This window comes from Gossypium hirsutum, chromosome A09 (assembly GCF_007990345.1).
Source record: "Gossypium hirsutum isolate 1008001.06 chromosome A09, Gossypium_hirsutum_v2.1, whole genome shotgun sequence".
In the NCBI taxonomy this organism is placed as follows: Eukaryota; Viridiplantae; Streptophyta; class Magnoliopsida; order Malvales; family Malvaceae; genus Gossypium; species Gossypium hirsutum.
In genome coordinates, this window is record NC_053432.1 from 62917904 (window position 1) to 62935550 (window position 17647).

General features: G+C 34.1%; 3 protein-coding genes across 4 annotated transcripts; 1 reads left to right on the forward strand and 2 right to left on the reverse strand.

The window, feature by feature from the left end:
• Positions 1-2183: 2183 nt before the first annotated feature.
• LOC121206104 (probable histone H2A variant 3) lies at positions 2184-5389 on the reverse strand. Its single transcript, XM_041076385.1, has 2 exons — positions 5108-5389; positions 2184-2656 (listed from the first exon to the last, which is right to left on the reverse strand). Exons 1-2 carry the CDS (start codon positions 5213-5215, stop codon positions 2360-2362), a joined length of 405 nt encoding a protein of 134 aa, XP_040932319.1. The 5' UTR covers positions 5216-5389; the 3' UTR covers positions 2184-2359.
• Positions 5390-7113: 1724 nt separating this feature from the next.
• LOC121206105 (cytochrome c1-2, heme protein, mitochondrial) lies at positions 7114-11360 on the reverse strand. 2 transcript variants are annotated; one of them, XM_041076386.1, is made up of 9 exons: positions 11152-11360; positions 11017-11040; positions 10859-10914; positions 9369-9565; positions 8881-9160; positions 8725-8796; positions 8234-8350; positions 8072-8137; positions 7114-7469 (listed from the first exon to the last, which is right to left on the reverse strand). In XM_041076386.1, the coding sequence occupies exons 1-9, from the start codon at positions 11153-11155 to the stop codon at positions 7353-7355; spliced, it is 933 nt and encodes a 310-aa protein (XP_040932320.1). In that variant the 5' UTR covers positions 11156-11360; the 3' UTR covers positions 7114-7352. The 2 variants fall into 2 exon arrangements, with proteins under 2 accessions (XP_040932320.1, XP_040932321.1); XM_041076387.1 differs by lacking the exon at positions 7114-7469 and adding an exon at positions 7497-7538 and having other exon boundaries at positions 11152-11287.
• Positions 11361-12708: 1348 nt separating this feature from the next.
• Positions 12709-17085, forward strand: LOC121206106 (periodic tryptophan protein 2). The gene is made up of 7 exons (XM_041076388.1): positions 12709-13995; positions 14190-14441; positions 14526-14618; positions 14795-15166; positions 15860-16204; positions 16288-16515; positions 16598-17085. The coding sequence occupies exons 1-7, from the start codon at positions 12784-12786 to the stop codon at positions 16766-16768; spliced, it is 2673 nt and encodes an 890-aa protein (XP_040932322.1). The 5' UTR covers positions 12709-12783; the 3' UTR covers positions 16769-17085.
• The last annotated feature ends 562 nt before the right edge of the window (positions 17086-17647 follow it).

Consider the following 17647-nt stretch of genomic DNA (forward strand, 5'->3'; position numbering starts at 1 on the left):
ACAAAGTGCATAGGAAGACAACCAATCTTCAGGCTCTTTGCATAACCTCAAAAGAATCTCCATTGTTACATTGTCATCCCTATAGGGCCAAGCTTCAATACATGGCTTCACTCCAGTAACTTGATTTTCGTTAAGAGTATTAAAGTCCACATCATCAAATTCATTAGGGCTTTTTTCCATCAAACAAAACCTTTACACATTTCTCAAGTTGTGAACTTGCTCGTATCTTATAAACAAGTTATGTCAACAATGGCAACAACATAGAAGATGCAAATTGCAAAAATTAGAAAAATAAGAAAGAGATATAAAATTTCAAACTTTTATCCCTATTTATAAGTACAAACAAGACTCTTCAACTACTTCGAAACTTATCAAGTAAGTCATCATGTGCTCATGTGTGCTCTGTTATCAAGACACAAATAAATGCCCCAACCAAATAGTAATAGTGATGACAATTTCATTGGGTACCCAATAAATACGTCGTACCATAATGTAAATTTCATTAAGTGTCATCATTAAATATATATACAAATCTTTTTATCCCACCATAAATTCATCAGACTTGTATTATTCAAAATTCAAAACACAAAGTTTCAAGAATATCCCTTCACAAAATAAATTTTTTATCCAATATAAAATAATCCAACATATTACTACAAACATATTTAGCAGACTAGCGAAGATCACTTTATAATCTTCCCTTGCCTAGAGGGGGCAATTGTTATACTTTGAATAGTGAACCTTGAGGACCTCACAATGTACCTATAAAGGAGCTTGACACGTGTCCTCCAATAGAACCAACGACACCGCAAATCCAGAGTTAGTCTCGAACCTCCAATCTAGTTTGCCAACCTAGTGAACTTCAAAACAAGGTCTCTCCACTAAGACTATGTAGCGACCACGTGGAAGACCAGAGAAATTGATTGTCAATGGCTTTAAGACATCTCATCCTAGGACGTTAAATCACCGTTGCTACTAAGATTGATAAAGCAGACTTCCACATCAGTGACCTCAAGACACGTATCTAGACTTGTCCCACCACTATAAAAGAGCCATGCAAACAACTCACACAGAGATTCACGTTGACATCCCTTCTCCTTAATCTTAAAAATCTCTCGCAAAATTTGAAATCACTCTCTAACCTTCATCTTCCTCTCCTCCATTCTATCACAATCTGGTTCCCTTGTTCACCTTATTGGTTAACAAGATATATTTAGAAGTTAAAATATGCTTCAAATCTATGTGCTCTTCGCACATTTGAATTTGAGTTCCCATACTTTTATTTTTAAGAATTAATATCTCTAATTTTCAAATTTAAAAATTTAAAAGTGTAATTGTTAACTTGATTAAAATTATTCTATTAAATTAATTGGTGTGAAATTTTAAAATGTAAGGAAAGAAAAACCATTCAGTAGTAACAGATAATTTTAACAATGTTAACAATTTTAAAAAATTATGTCAATATTTTATAAAATATTTAGACTAAATAATGACATTTATGTACAAAATTATGCCAAAATTGAAGTATATAGATTAAATATTAAATTTGGACGTAATATAAAGACTAACTAAAATTTAACTATTGTTATATAGTTTAAAAGGAAGGCAAAAGGCAAAAGGCTAGATGTATCTAATTCAAGAATTCAATTATTGTACTTTCTAGATCATAAAATTCAAGATTAGTTGTTAAAACTATTAAAATTCTTCTTTTAAATTTGCTAGTGTGATATTTTGATAATTATGTAATAAAAAATGACATTGCAATAGACTTAAATTTAACAAAAAATTTTAATAGCATTAATAATTTAAAAAAAATCATGTTATTATTTTATTCAAAATAAAATATTTAAACTAACTAATGATATTATCAAAATTGAGATACCAAGTTATATCTTAAATATACCAAAAGTGAAAATTCATCACTGATATATAGAAAAAACTGTTGATAGGTGTCAAGATAAGGAATAGAATGGACATTACTTTTATGTAGTTAGTATAGATATGCCACTTTCCCATTGGAGGAGTATAAATTCTTTAATATTATAAATATCTTTGTTATTTTCTCTTGGATATTTAATTTGTAATTTGCTGTAAGTGAATATACAAGCAAATTACAATATAATTTAAGTTCATGCAAATAAAACTTACTATTAGATATTAAAATATATTATTAACACAGGGTATTAGAAGAAAAAGCATATCAGGGAGCAGTTTGCAATTCAAAATATCAGCTGTTTGAATCCATCTTTATAATTTAAATCCTGAATCTCCATGATTATCTACTGAAACAAGCAAAGACTTGAAACATTTTACTGACGTTTACGGGTACAGATTAAAACAAACAGATAACTTACATGAACTACTCCTTCGAAGATTTGTTGATAAGTGATTTGTGAATGTGCGGGATAACACCGCCGCCTGCTATAGTTCCTTTAATCAAGGTGTCAAGTTCTTCGTCACCCCGGATAGCTAGTTGCAAATGTCTTGGTGTGATTCGCTTAACCTTCAGATCCTTGCTTGCGTTACCCGCCAGTTCCAGCACTTCTGCAGTCAAGTACTCGAGAATTGCAGCTGTGTATACAGCAGCTGTTGCTCCGACCCTTCCGTTTGCACTAACCCTTGTTTTCAGCAGTCGATGGACACGACCCACCGGGAACTATAGGAGAACATACAAAAATAAGAAAAGTAACTGATTATGATTTAGAAGAACTAACTGGCGTTCTGCTTGTATAATAAAATGTTCAGTCTATTATATATCCTACAGAAGATGATGCTAATATGCCATGATAGCATGCAAACTGCAAAACAATTTAGGATGCAGTGAATACACTCTTAATTCAAACACGGAAAAGGAAGCTGGTTTCAAGATTCCAGAAACCTATTGACAATAACCAAGTCAAGTTCCAGATACCACAAGAAACATTGATAAGCTTGTAACTGAGGAAACCTATCCCAACTGGCTGAACAATATAACCAATTCAACCATCATATCCACCGAAACCTACCAAATGGCAAAAGTTCAGGGTAGTAGGCTATTCCTATGGTGGCGATAACGAGCCTAAGAAGATGCAGAACCAAGATTGAGGAGGTGCAGTATGTTGACAGCATGTAGGAATAGACCAACTCATACGTACCTCTTGATTCATAAGTTAGTGAAGCTTGCCCCCCTCCCTTTTTCCCTTCTCACTATCTCTAACACATGATGGCAAATGTTCTTGTGTGTAGACTTTACCGGACCAGAAAAAAATTGGTTTACAATTGACAATACTATAAGCCATCTTTTTAGATGAAACTAAAAGACCTGCTTTGTATATAAAAGTAACACGCATAGCATTTATCACAATCAACAAGACCTTAATACACATCCACATCACTTTATTCAACAACTCAGTTATCTTCCAAATTGGCAAAAACTTCAGATAACAAAATGTCAATGTCTACTAATGACATGGCAAGTAGCTGTAGCAGGAAAATTGCAAGCAACTCATATGCAGATAAATTTCAATTCAATTAGATCTACCAAAAAAGAGAAATTGAACCGATATTTAATAATCAAAACAATTGTAAGAGACAAATACTGCTTAAGTGTCAATGCTTTATCAAATGAGCATATCCTGAAATGTTGGCATTTGACAGGGAGCAAGGTTACTATCTGATCATTTCTCACAGACCAGATCATCCTCCACTTTAAATTTCAACAGCTCCTTGGCATAAGGAAATTACATTCAAATCTAAGATGCTATAAAAGTAATCCACTAGATGTAAAAGCCTAAACCAGCGTAATCAACAGGAGCATATTGTCAAAACTCTAATTGTGTTCCTCTGGCTCTTCATTTTTTTCAAAGTACCTATGTCAACATCCATATCAGACATCGATATAGGGGTATGATCCTCCAAATACAAGGAAAGCTTAAAACAATTGCTGTGATGCACAAATTCCTGCATCCAACACTTATGTCAAGTTCAAGAAACATAGAACCCTACACCCCATCATTCCCCCTTTCTTTGCCCAACTCACAGAAATAGTAATTAATAAGGCAGAACTCTAGACCATAATTGTTCATAGAATATATAAGTGTTCCCTTAGCAACCACCAATTCCAAAAACAAAAGCTTCTGAGAAATGAAAGGTAACCAACAAAGAGCGTAAAGCATAATTGTTCCAGTGTTGTCAAGAGTGCAAAGGTGCACTCTGGGCACTGGAACCCTTAAATTACTTCAGGTGCAAGGAACAAAAAAAGCGCTAGCCCAAGTGAAGTAAAGAGCAATATGCATATGTGTGAGTTTTTGCAAGTCTCTGTGTATATATAATATATAAAGCTTAAGATATATAGTAAACTCCAAAGTGTGATCTAGTTTATCCTACAGAACATGCAATATTTTTATTGGTTAATATGCATGATTCCCTTATGCTCAATGTTTGTTGTTGAATGCTCAAATGTTGAGAAGTATAGAGTTTGATATTATCTTTTGCTTACTAGTAAAGGCTTGCGCCTGATCAAATGGGCCTCACTTGGAAGGGTTTGAGGCGTTTTTGTTGAATAATGCAAGGAGTGCCTAGGCGCACGCCTTGACAACAGTGAATTTTTCATAATAACAAATCAACTATCAAGGGAACCAAAGTACTACCGTTGGTAAAATCTTTCACGACAAAGCTACAAGGTTCATTTATAAGGACCATATTACCGTTGGAGAAAACAATAAGCACATACAGTGCAAAAATGTTCACAAACACAAGTCAAATAGAACACACACAAGCTAAAATGATTGGACATGCATAAGAAGCCAATAACCAGCTTATCTACAGATAACACTTTAACATAGCAATTTTTGTTTACTTCGATTTGAAGCAAAAGAAATAGCTAAATACTAATGCAAATTCCTACTTAAATAATTCCACTGCAATTTCGGAAGCACTTTAATCTAAAAACAAATTAACTAAAACACCATTTTCTTTGATCCGAAACTGCACTTTTGCCCAGAATTAAAGAATGCTTCATAAATTAAGATTAAAACAAAATACTAAACCACGCAAATCATCAGAATATGAGTTAATTGAAGCAGAAAATTAGCGGCGGGAAAAAAACGAAAGAGAAACGAGAAAGGACCTGGAGACCAGCGCGAGAAGAGCGAGAGACGGGTTTTTTCTTGTCCTTGTCCTTGTCCTTTGTGGATTTGCCAGCTGTTGTCAACCCTTTCGCACCTTTTCCCGACATTTTCCCGCTAAATTACTTAGGGTTTTCCCGCCGGAAAAAAAATTTCGATGGATTGCTTGGGAGGGAAATCTAGATATGGATAACCTTTTGAGAAGTAAAATAGAAGAGCCCTTACGAAGGAAAATGAAACGAACGGTTTTTACTTTTTTGGACCTTCTAGTACGTGGCTTCTTTCTTTATTTGACGATATTACCCTCCAATATCTTCCCAAATTACTGTTTTGGATTCTATGTGAAAATTAAAACGTGGGAATTCCAGTACTTTTGTTTGCTATTTGGATAAACACTGAGCTTACAAAATTTTAATTATTTAACTTTAAAAGTTTATAAAATCCTCATTAAATTATTTAAAAAATTTTATTTAAGTTATTAACTTGTTAAAATTATTGTTTTTTATCTTCTTTATTCATATTTTTTTTCTTTGCCAATCGAAAACTCACTTTTCATTTTCTTTTACTGTTTATGTTTTTTTTAAAACAACTTTAAATGTCACGAATGTGTAAACTGAAATTTAAATAATTTTCTTCTTTAATCTCCGATACTAAATGTCAAATCAATTTGGATTATGTTGTTCTACTTATCGATGGGTATTTATCCACTGTACTGATCGTCGAATTGTTGTTTGAAGCTCGCTAGTCGAACTTTTTTTTGAAAAAAATTTAATAGCTCAATACTTTAATAAAAACTTTTGAATAGTTCAATAATTTAAATGTAAACCTTCGAATAGTTTAATTATAATTCTGTAACTTTTTGAAGTTAAATAGTAAAAATATAAATTTACTATAATTCAGTGATATTGGATGTAATTGAGTTATTATTTAATTGAGAAATGATTATATATTTTTAAATTTTTTTGGCTTTATTGTTAAATAGACCTTTGATTTTTAAATTTTTATTTGATTAAAAGTAGTCTATATATTATTTCGTCTCAATTTATTATAAAAATAATTATCAATCAATAAAAACATGATTCATGACACGTTTTTACTGAATGTAATATTTTTTTTAAGTAAAATGAGACAAAATTGATAATTACTTTTTTTTAAATAAAAATAAAAACCAAACATCTTATAGTTGTAAGAAATCATTATATTCAATCTTTCCTTTTTCTTTTCCCGATATCAAGAAAGAAAATTTCAGAAAATAAAATAAATTTTAAACATATACATACTATATATATATATTTTTAAATCCAGCACTCATATTCAAATATGAGAAACTCAAGTTTATATTTGATATAGGAAAGAAACAATAACCTAGATGGTCTAATGAATTGAATATTACCGATCTATGTCTTCTCAACTGCATACTTCCATAACTGAATAATACATTTCTCCATCATTCACAAATGAATAAGATCATCATTTCTTTACGTTGCTTCGACTTTTTATTTTGCTCAAGATATTTGTACTTGATGCTTATTGATATAAAATTGGGATTGTAGCTGTCTAACAGCTGTTTTGGAGGGCGAAGAGCTGTAAGTGATTGTTAGTAATAAGAGTTAAAAGGGAGAAGGAAAAGTTTTTGCAGGTGTGCGTGTGAGAGAGAAGATCCCGTTCCTTGAACGCCTTAAAGAGGGGCACTGCCAGTCCTTATTGAGGTGCCAAGTGTCACTCTTGTGCAGGCTTTGTAGTTGATCTACTGACTATTTTCCCTCGTAGGTATGAGTTGTCAAGTCAGCACAACGGATCAATGTGATGTTCGGATGGCAAGTGTTCTATCCATGTCAAGAATGAGGGAGCCCACATTATGGGTTCACGGTGGCCTTTAGCACAAGGTGTTGGTTTACAAGATCGGTTGCGCACGAGGTGAGCTCACGAGGTGTAGATATAACAATGTTCTTGTCCAACACATTTCAGACGTCGGTATTGGGAAATAATCTCCTAAGAACCCTCTAAATACATTAACGTATTTTATATAAATTAAACATACATACGTCAAATACATACTCAAATCCAATATTCACACCCAAATCCGAGTAACTTAGGTTTCTGATCCTAATACAATTCAATGCAGCTTATTCTTTAGCTAAGTAAAGAAATAGTACAGGGAAAAGGAGATCAATCTCTCCAACTGTATTAGCAGTTTAATGAATTAATTATTACCAATCTATCTTTTCTCAAATAAACAGAAGGGAATCAATTGACAACATCAAGCACCAGTTTTCGGGATTTCAAAACTGACCATTTCAAACGCCGGTAATAAGCTGCTTGGAGAAGTGCAAGTGATAGCACAAATATCCACTTAAACCCCATCTGTATCAAAATTTCACACCAAATTCAATGTCTTAAGTAGAGCTACCTCAGCTCCCATCTCAAACTGTGCAGAAATGGAAAATAAAACAAAACAATAGGGAAGTCTCACATACTTCAAGTTGAGATATTCTAAGCTATGTTACTCTTGACTTTTTAATTTTCTTTAAGTACTCATGTCTGACATATCCAAACAAGGATATAGCCGTAAAAGGATGGGACTGTTTAAATATATAAAATGACATTAGAAGTCATTGAGACACATCTACTTATCTAGCACTCACCCCTAAATCTGAGTAATATAACCACTAACTTCTTTTACTAGTATTGCAGCTGAAAACACTAAAAAGTTGGTTGGTTCTATGAGCATGCTCAAGCATACAGATTTCCTATTGCAAGAACCATAAAAGTGATTAATTATGCCAAAAATCAATCATTATTGATCCATTTCACATGATTTTTAGCCATGAGATGGATGATTTTCACTTTTCAAGTAGATATATCTATGCAAGAGGATCAAAAGTCAACAGTCAAGGACCTAGTTTAACTGTACCAGCTTATTTCCTATGGAACATAAAGCTCTATGCAGGGGGAAAAATACTAACCAGTTTTCTCTCTTCCATTTCCGGTTCAGCTGCCCATGATAAAAATGTCACCACATCTTTCCCCATCTGCACCAAGATTGCCAAAAGAACATGAGATGAGACATTTTCTTGAGCCAATGAAGCTTGCACAATGATCTAGAACTGGATGGTTAAGAAGATTACTTGGGCCTCTGTAGCTGGAGTACCATCTTCATATTCAATAGCACCATCGTTAAGCATTTTCGGCATAGCTATTGCACCGCCAGGAAAGTAAGGGTTATAATGCAGACCTTCTCGAATCTAGGATAGAGGAGTATCATAAAACAGATGTTATGAAATCATTGAAAAATGAAAGACAAGAAAATGTTATTTTATAATGTTTCTCGTCATCAGAGTAAGAGAGCCATATTTTACATAAATTTGCTTTATATGTACTATCTTAGTAACACATATTGTCATAAATCTACATCCCTAACCACCATCAAATTACAACACACACACACCAGAAGGGCTAGCCATGATGAAAGAAACCGCACTAATGAAAGTACAAGGTTTAAAACCTGAGCTGTATCTTTGAAGTTGAACATGATGAGACGATTGTGCACTTGCCATGAGACAGATCATAGATTTCCATATTCATTAAAATTTTATATGAAAGTGGAAGAAGAAATTACCGAGATACCAGCAGGAGGATCACGATAACCGGTTAGAAGACCAAACACATAGTTCTGGCCATAATGACGAGCCTGAAAGGACAAAGAGTTAGACATTGAAATTACAAGGAACTCGATTTGATGCTTATTTTCATGAAATCAAGATGCTAGAGACACCTTGGTGATAAGGCTTAAGTCTGGGGGATATGCACCTCCATTGGCAAACCTAGCTGCTTGTTCATTTGCATATGGCTGTGGGAAACGATCACTAAGCTTACCAGGTCGGGTGAACATCTCACCCTCATCATTAGGGCCATCAACCACTTCAATCTCAGCTGCCATAGCCTTTGTTTCTTCTTCGGTGTACGCCACACCAACGAGATCTCGAAATGAGATTAGAGACATTGAATGACAAGAAGCACAGACTTGTTGGTAGACCTGGTGACCCCTACGGATACTGCTCATGTACAATTGATCCATATTAATCAAACATACAAAAATAATAGACAGCATCCATCAATTATAGGTATATGTTTGACATTATACAAAGGCACTAAAACATGGCAGAAAATTAGGAAAACCAAAGCAGTGGAAAATTCTCTTACAAGAACATTCAATTTTTGCTGCAAAGAGATGGTGTAAAGAAATGAAAAAAAAAAACTTACGAAGCATGGTCATATGAGCTTAGTATGCCTTGATGAGGCCAAGGATAGTTAGGAACCGCCAAACCATGCTCAGCCTCATCAGAATAAGCTATGGTAGCACAACCCAAAAGCCCTGAGACCCCTGCCCCAAAGAGTGCAAGGGATCGTAGTCTATCTCCATCTTGCTTCATGATTTGGCAGGGCAATGCTGGAAGAGTCTGCAAAAAGTGTTTTACAACCATGTAAGGGAATAAAAAGCTTTCATCCCAAAGTAAGAAAAAAATTATAAAATTTCATATTGGCATAAACTAATTTCGTATTCCATGTTTTATAATATATTTTTTGCGTTTAGCACAAAGTGCTAGTCCTATCCTCTCTTTCCAAACTTCTTCAGAAAATTTGCCACATGAACTATACCAAGTGTTAAAACCAATTCCAAAAACATTTTGTCCGTTCAAACATATTTGAGTCTGCAACACCAAAAGCGCTAAACAGATGGCGGTGACTTGGTTAATGAAAGCCTCATGATGACTATGGATATTCTAAAACTTAACAAGGCATAACCAAGTAAAAAATAACAGTCTTGACAAAACAACTGCACTATTTCAGGCTGGCTACAAAAACCAAGACATGAATCATTTATGCAGGACATACAAATCATCTTCCTCCAATTATTCTTATTCACCACAATCCTCTCTTCAAGTTCTTATAGCGTCATATCATTAATTATCACCTCCAACCATGTCCTTTTGATTACTCCTTCAACATTTTACCCTATGCAACGTCAATTTGCTCGATCCTTCTAATAAGTACACCCTTTAAAGTTTAATCTATATCATATGTAGCCAAACCATTATAAACAATTTTCTCTCAACTTATCCTCTATAGGAGCTATCCTAATTCATAGACGAATATCCTTATTTCTTTGTCATTCCTAGTATTTACTGCATATATATCTTAACATCGCATCTTTTGTATATGTCGGATTCTTGTTAGACCAACATTTGTGTATCATATAGCAAGCAGTCTAGTAGTTGTACTATAGCACTTCACCCTCTAACTCAAAGATATATTGTAATCAGACAAAACTCTTGTTGCATTTCTCCACTCTAGCCACTCAACCGTGATCTATGCTTAACAACTTCATCAGTCTCCTTGTCTTTCATAATTATCCCTCTGGTACATGAAGCCCCTGTTATTGGCATTACTTAACCATCGAATATAATTACATCTTAATCGAATATAGCCATATACTTAGTCTTCATAATCAACGCGCTTCTAGTGTTTATCTCCAAATTTTTATACAGCACATTTTGTTTTGTCAAGCTAGCTAAATCTTTTTAGTTTTGAAGCAATCCTGCTATACTCTCCCTTCTATTACCCGAAATGTTTCATAAATTACAGACATTGATGATAAACATGACAAAACACTGATGCATGGATCATTAAACTTAAGAAATTAAGCTTCAACTTTTGTTTAGGTAAAAAGATGATGATGAAGGGAATCGTACCTTAGCATCATGAGACTGACGAGCCAGTCTCGAAAGAAAGCTGAGCTTCGCATATCCTGATTCGAAATTCAAAAAAATTCAAAATTTTAAACAAAAAAAAAAGAGATGAATTCATATTTAAATAAAGAAACAAAGATGAATGAGTTAAGCATTGATACCGGTCCTGATTTTATGGCCTAAACCTGTAAAAAAAGAAAACGTGAAAGAAGACAAGAATTCAGAAAGAAGCAGAACTAAATGTATTCATAGCAGAGAAAATTAAAAGGAAAAAAAAAGGATTAAGAAAAAAATACCCATGCTTGTTCAAATAGAGAAAAAAAGGAGAACAGTGTCAATGGACAGTTTTTGGTTGCAGTTCCAGGCAGAGAGATTAACAAAAAGCAGATAGAGAGAGATCGAATGAAGTGGCGACGCGTGTATTTGAGATTATGGTGAAAATTTGAACACCTCTCGCATTTTCTCCTTAGTCCAAACAATACGTCGTCGTATTAAAAGAATAGATGAAGATTTGATAAATTAAGATTGATTATAAAGCGAATAGTGGTTCGTCTGTTGGAAATTCGGGTCTTGGCGGGTGCACGTGTCATCATACGCAATTACGAGGGAAGTTAGATCGTTGGTTCTCATAAGTCATTCGGTTACACCACCATGGTGAGAAAGTTTGGGATTTTCGACATGGTGTTTTGCTTGCAACATATTTTAATTCTAAAATATTGAAAAAGAAAATTAAAATTTTAAGTTAATTAAATTAAATTATTCTATTTTTTTGAGTCAATTTAAATATGCAGATCAAATTGAGTTTTACAATTTTAATAATTTAAATAATTCGAATAAAAAATTAATGTAAATATCTTTTTGGTCTTTATCGATTTTAAAAATAAGTAAATTGATCTCTCTCAACAAAAATTTAAAATATTTATAAAAATTTTAAAATTCATTTTTTTAAAAAATTATAATTTTTTTAAATCTAAAGAATATATAAAAAAAGTTTAAAATTTTAAAAATTTTCTAAAATATTAATTTTAGGACCTAAATAATTAATTAACAATTAAAGTTTATTATATTAAAATATTTTTTGAGACTAAAAAAATACACAAATATTCTCATTCGAAAGAGAAGTGAGTCAAAATTTCTCATGTGTAAATTATGTTATTCAAATATTTATTTTATTTCTAAAGAAAACTATTACTTAACATATTTCCTGTTGATAATTAAATGGTAAAGTATTTCTTATTAATATTTTATCTTCATTGCTCAAAATATGAATAAATTAGTCCTTGTACATTAGATCAAAAAATAAATTGATCATTTCTATTAAAAATTTGACTCGACTCGAATTTGTAAAAAAAAAAATTGTTGTTTTGTTGTTGTTTTCCCGCTGTTTTGTTGCCATTTCACTATTATATTGTTATTATATTGTTGTTATTGTTTGAATATCGTATAAATTTTATTTTATTATTAATTTTGCTATTATTTTAGAGATATTTGCTTGTTAAGTTACACTTATCTTATAGTTATTTAAGTATAAATTTTTACAATTTATTGAAAATATTTATTTTAATATTTTTAATATATTATATATTTTAATTTTTAATACGATCCGGGATAGGCCCAAATTTAACATCTATAATTTGAGCTTTGACAAAAATTTATATCTATTTTTCAAATCGGGCCACTCTCGAGTCAAAAATTTTGTTAGGACCTAGCTCAGCCCATAGACAAATCTATACCGGATGAATTTAGTAATGTTTTGGGTTGGTAGTTAGCCCATAGTATATTTTACGGGTCGGATCAGAAAGCCCAATAAGGTTTCTCTTTGTTTCTGCATTCCCTTCTAAAGTTTAAACCCTACATAAAACCCTTTTTCTCACCGCTCCATAACTTCTCCTTCACTTTCCCACCTCCCAAACGCACGTCACCATCCAATGAATTACCGATTCCAAAACCTCTTAGGCGCCCCTTACCGTGGCGGAAACGCCGTGGTAACAAAAAACACCAACCTAATCTCCCCCGTAGGTAACCGCGTCTCCGTCACCGACCTCGTCAAATCCCAAACCATTACCCTACCTATCCAATCCTCCAGCAATATCCGCCGCATCGCTGCTTCACCTGACGGCGTTTTTCTCCTCACCGTTGACGACAACAACCGTTGCCTCTTCATCAACCTCCCTCGTCGAGTGGTGTTGCATCGCATAACGTTCAAACATCCAGTAAACGCCGTCAAGTTTAGCCCCAATGGGAAATACATAGCTGTTGCAGCCGGTAAGTTGTTGCAAATATGGAAATCTCCTGGGTTTAAGAGGGAAGTTTTTGCGTTTGAGTTGGTTAGAACATTCGCTGATTGCAATGATAAGATATTGTCAATGGATTGGGATAATGATACGAAATATTTGATTGTTGGGTCTAAAGATTTGACTGGGAGGTTGTTTTTTGTGGATAAAAAAAAGGGTAATTATAAAAAACCATTTTTGTTTCTTGGTCATAGGGATTCTGTTGTTGGTTGCTTCTTTGGTGTTGATAAGAAGAAGAATAGAGTTGATAAAGCATATACTATTGCTCGTGATGGTTTTATTTTTAGTTGGGGTTATAGTGGAAATGATGTTAATCGTGATGCCAGAGATGACGATCTGATGGATGTGGAGCCACCCTCTCCAGGAACGCTGGAGAGGGAAGGTGAAGATGGGGAAAGAATTGGTAAGAAAAGGAAGGATTCTGATGGGAAAGAAAGTGGATTTAGTGAAGGTGAGGGGTATTTGAGTGGAGGCAAATGGGAATTGTTGAGGAAAGATTGTTTTATGCAAGCTCCTGCGAAAGTGACCGCATGTGATTATCATAAGGGACTTGATCTTGTTGTGGTGGGATTCTCGAATGGGGTTTTCGGATTATATCAGATGCCGGATTTTGTTTGCATACATTTGTTATCGATATCAAGAGAGAAGCTCACAACAGCTGTGTTCAATGACCTTGGAAATTGGTTGACTTTCGGCTGTGCAAAGTTGGGGCAGTTGTTGGTTTGGGAGTGGCCGTCAGAGAGTTATATATTGAAGCAACAGGGACACTACTTTGATGTGAATACTCTGGCATATTCGCCGGATTCACAGCTCTTGGCTACTGGAGCCGATGATAATAAAGTGAAGGTAAATGAAAGTTTGAGAGATGTTGTAAGGGTTTGAACCTTACCTGGTTGATATGCATAATATAGTCCTTGTATTTCATGGTTATAGCATCGGTTTTCAGCTTTTAAGAATCTTGTGCTATATATTTGCCTCACACAGCTTTTCAGCATGTATTTCACTTGAACACCTGAAACTTTAAAATTTTCTTGCCACAGGTATGGACCGTATCGTCAGGCTTTTGCTTCGTAACATTCAGTGAGCATACTAATGCGGTTACTGCACTCCATTTTACGGCCAATAACCATTGCCTCTTAAGTGCATCTCTGGATGGGACTGTTCGTGCATGGGACCTGTTGCGTTATCGAAACTTTAGAACATTTACTGCCCCCTCTCATAAGCAGTTTGTTTCTTTGGCAGCTGATCAAAGTGGTGAAGTGATTTGTGCCGGAACTCTAGATTCTTTCGAGGTAAATTGGCTAATGCTGTTTGATTTTTACATTCCCATGCAAACCACATTTCATGATTTTGTTTCTTTGTCATCATGTTTACAGATTTTTGTTTGGTCAATGAGGAGAAACCTTCTATTGGAGGTTCTTAGTGGTCATGAAGGTCCAGTTCATGGGCTGATGTTTTCTCCTACAGATGTGAGCTGACTTTTCTTCACTTGTTTTCTGCGAATTCAATTTGTTTTAAGTTTCCATTTATATCCATCGATTCTATTCTTTATTCCGAAGGTGTCTTCTAACATTATCTATCAACTGTTCACCTATCTTTATCTGGCGTTATATAAGCTGTGCACCTCTGGTTTCTTTATTTTTAGGCAATATTAGCTTCATCATCATGGGACAAAACTGTCCGGCTATGGAATGTATTTAAAGAAAAAGGCGCTGTTGAAACATTCCGACACACACATGATGTTCTGACCCTTACTTACCGACCGGATGGGAAGCAACTAGCATGCAGCACATTAGATGGACAGATTCACTTTTGGGACCCTATTGATGGCGAGTCAATGCGCTCCATTGAAGGCCGTAGGGATATAGCTGGAGGACGACTCATGAGTGATAGACGATCTGCAGCTAACTCAAGTTCGGGAAAGTGCTTCACAAGCTTATGTTACTCTGCTGATGGGAGTTACATCTTAGCTGGAGGAAATAGCAGATATATCTGTATGTATGATGTTGCTGATCAGGTAAAGTTTAAATACATATAAGTTATCCACGTAGTAGATAGTATACTTCAATTTGAACATTGAAGCCTATTTTCATCTGGTTAAATGTTATTTTCAGACTGACCCCCCAAAAATTTCATTTTTGGATTATTTTAGGTGCCATTCAAACCCTTGCTTCTTTTGGCATTTTAGATGTATGTATATATGAGAGCCATAACATGCCCTTCTTTAGTTTACTTATGTCAAATACCTGAAAAAAAAGTGATCATGACATGCTCCTCTTTTTTTTGGAGATATTTGTTTTCAACCAGTACTTATTTGGCTCAATCATTGAGCTGAGTTTGAGCTTCAGCAACTCGAGTTATTGAGCAAGCTGAATTTCAGTATCATGCGAGCTTAATCAAACTTTTTAAATTTTATATATATTTTTTAGTATGGAGAATTCTTGGTTCGAACTTGAGCTTGAGCATAAATAATTGACTTTGCAAATGATTTTGAAAATAGCGCCTAGTTTTTACTAGGTAAATGAGCTTAATCAAGTGAGCTTGAATAGATAATCTTGAATCAAGATTCTTACAACTTGAGCTCAGCTCGGCTTGATTACCCTTACTCGGTAGTCAGCACCCATGTTCCCGTTCCTACGTTCTTTTTTCATTAGTTCAAGCTCTACAACATGCTTTCCACTCATTTTTTTTTTGTTCCATTTGAAACCAGGTTCTACTACGACGATTTCAAATAACTCATAACCTCTCTTTGGATGGAGTTCTTGACTTCTTAAACTCGAAGCATATGACAGAAGCTGGTCCGTTGAATTTAATCGATGATGATAACAGTGACACAGAAGATGGTATTGACAAACAAACCCGGGGAAATGTGGGATATAATCTACCAGGATCCATGCCTAATAATGGAAGGCCTGTCATCCGAACGAAATCCCTTAAAATTGCACCAACAGGACGAAGCTTCTCAGCAGCAACGACAGAGGGTGTTCTTGTTTATTCAATCGATGACTCATTTATCTTCGATCCCACAGATCTCGACATCGATGTTACACCGGAGGTACTTTCTTTCTTTTTTTTCCTTAATTTTTGAGTTTCACTAAATTTACCAATATGAATTAATTAGTCATAATTGTTATGTAGGCCATAGATGCAGCACTTAATGAAGAACAGCCAAGCCGAGCTTTAATTCTTAGCTTGCGTTTAAATGAAGATTCACTAATTACAAAGTGTATTTTCTCTGTCAATCCCACTGATGTTCCAGCCGTTGCTTCATCAATCCCTTATCGGTACTTGCAAAGATTAATAGAGGCTTTAACCAACCTTCTTGAAAGGTGCCCACACTTAGAGTTCGTGCTTCAATGGTGTCAGGTAGCCTTCTGGTCATTTTATCAAATACCTTGATGTTCGATTATGTTTTGCTTTTGACATGGTTCGAATTGTTTTACCGCAGGAACTCTGCAAACTTCATGGCAACTCTATTCAGCAGAATTCCAGAAATCTTCAACCCGTTTTAAAATCATTGCAGAAGGCAATCACCAGAATTCACCAGGATTTAGCAGATACATGTGCTCTGAATGAATTTATGCTTCGATATTTATGCTCTGTTAGTGTCAAGAAATGAATCTCGAGCGTATTTAATCAGTCGAAATTTTGTCAAATATCTTTAGAAAGGTATTTACGGCTCATTACGTTCTAACCCGGAGCCTGATACCATTAATTACATGAAGAACATACATGCTGCTGTTGTTATTGGCATCATCATGAGCGTAAGTCGGAGAATATTTCAGGCATTTGACGTCAATGCGGGTATGTTGTAGAGTCACGGATGACATTCCGATAGGAGATGCTGATTCATTGTTGTTTTTTATATATGCCTTAGAAATGTGGAAGTATATTCACCTGTTTTTTCAAATTTCATTTGATCGGTAGCTACTGATATATTGTTTTGTTGGCGTATATTTCAGTATCCGTTTCCTAATTTGCTCCTTCAGGAAATATCAATCCAATCCTTCAAAAAGTTAAATGAATTGATTTAAGCTTGCGGATGAAGAAAAAATGTTATAAAAATGGATATACTTGAGTGGAATACACGAAAAAGATTATACAAATTATCAACTCTCCTACTGTTTTTAATGTAATTTTACCATACATCATTGGGCCTAACCTCTTAACCTTATTTTAGTATATTTTCTTTTCCGACTAAATTCAAGGGAGGAAAAACATAGAGTCTAGATAATACAGAAATGAATTGGGTTATACCAAGTCTCCAATTACAAATCCTAATTCCTCTAAACAAATTTAGATTAAATTGTATTAAATTAAATTTAAATTATATATTTATAATAATATTACAATTTTACTAGTTGACTAGTTTATATTTTTTATTTTTAAAAAATTAAATAAAACTTACCAATTTTATTATTATTACTAATTTAAAATTATAAATTATAAATTTTATAAATCATAAAAGCTAAAAAGAAAATTTGATGGATAACTGTCA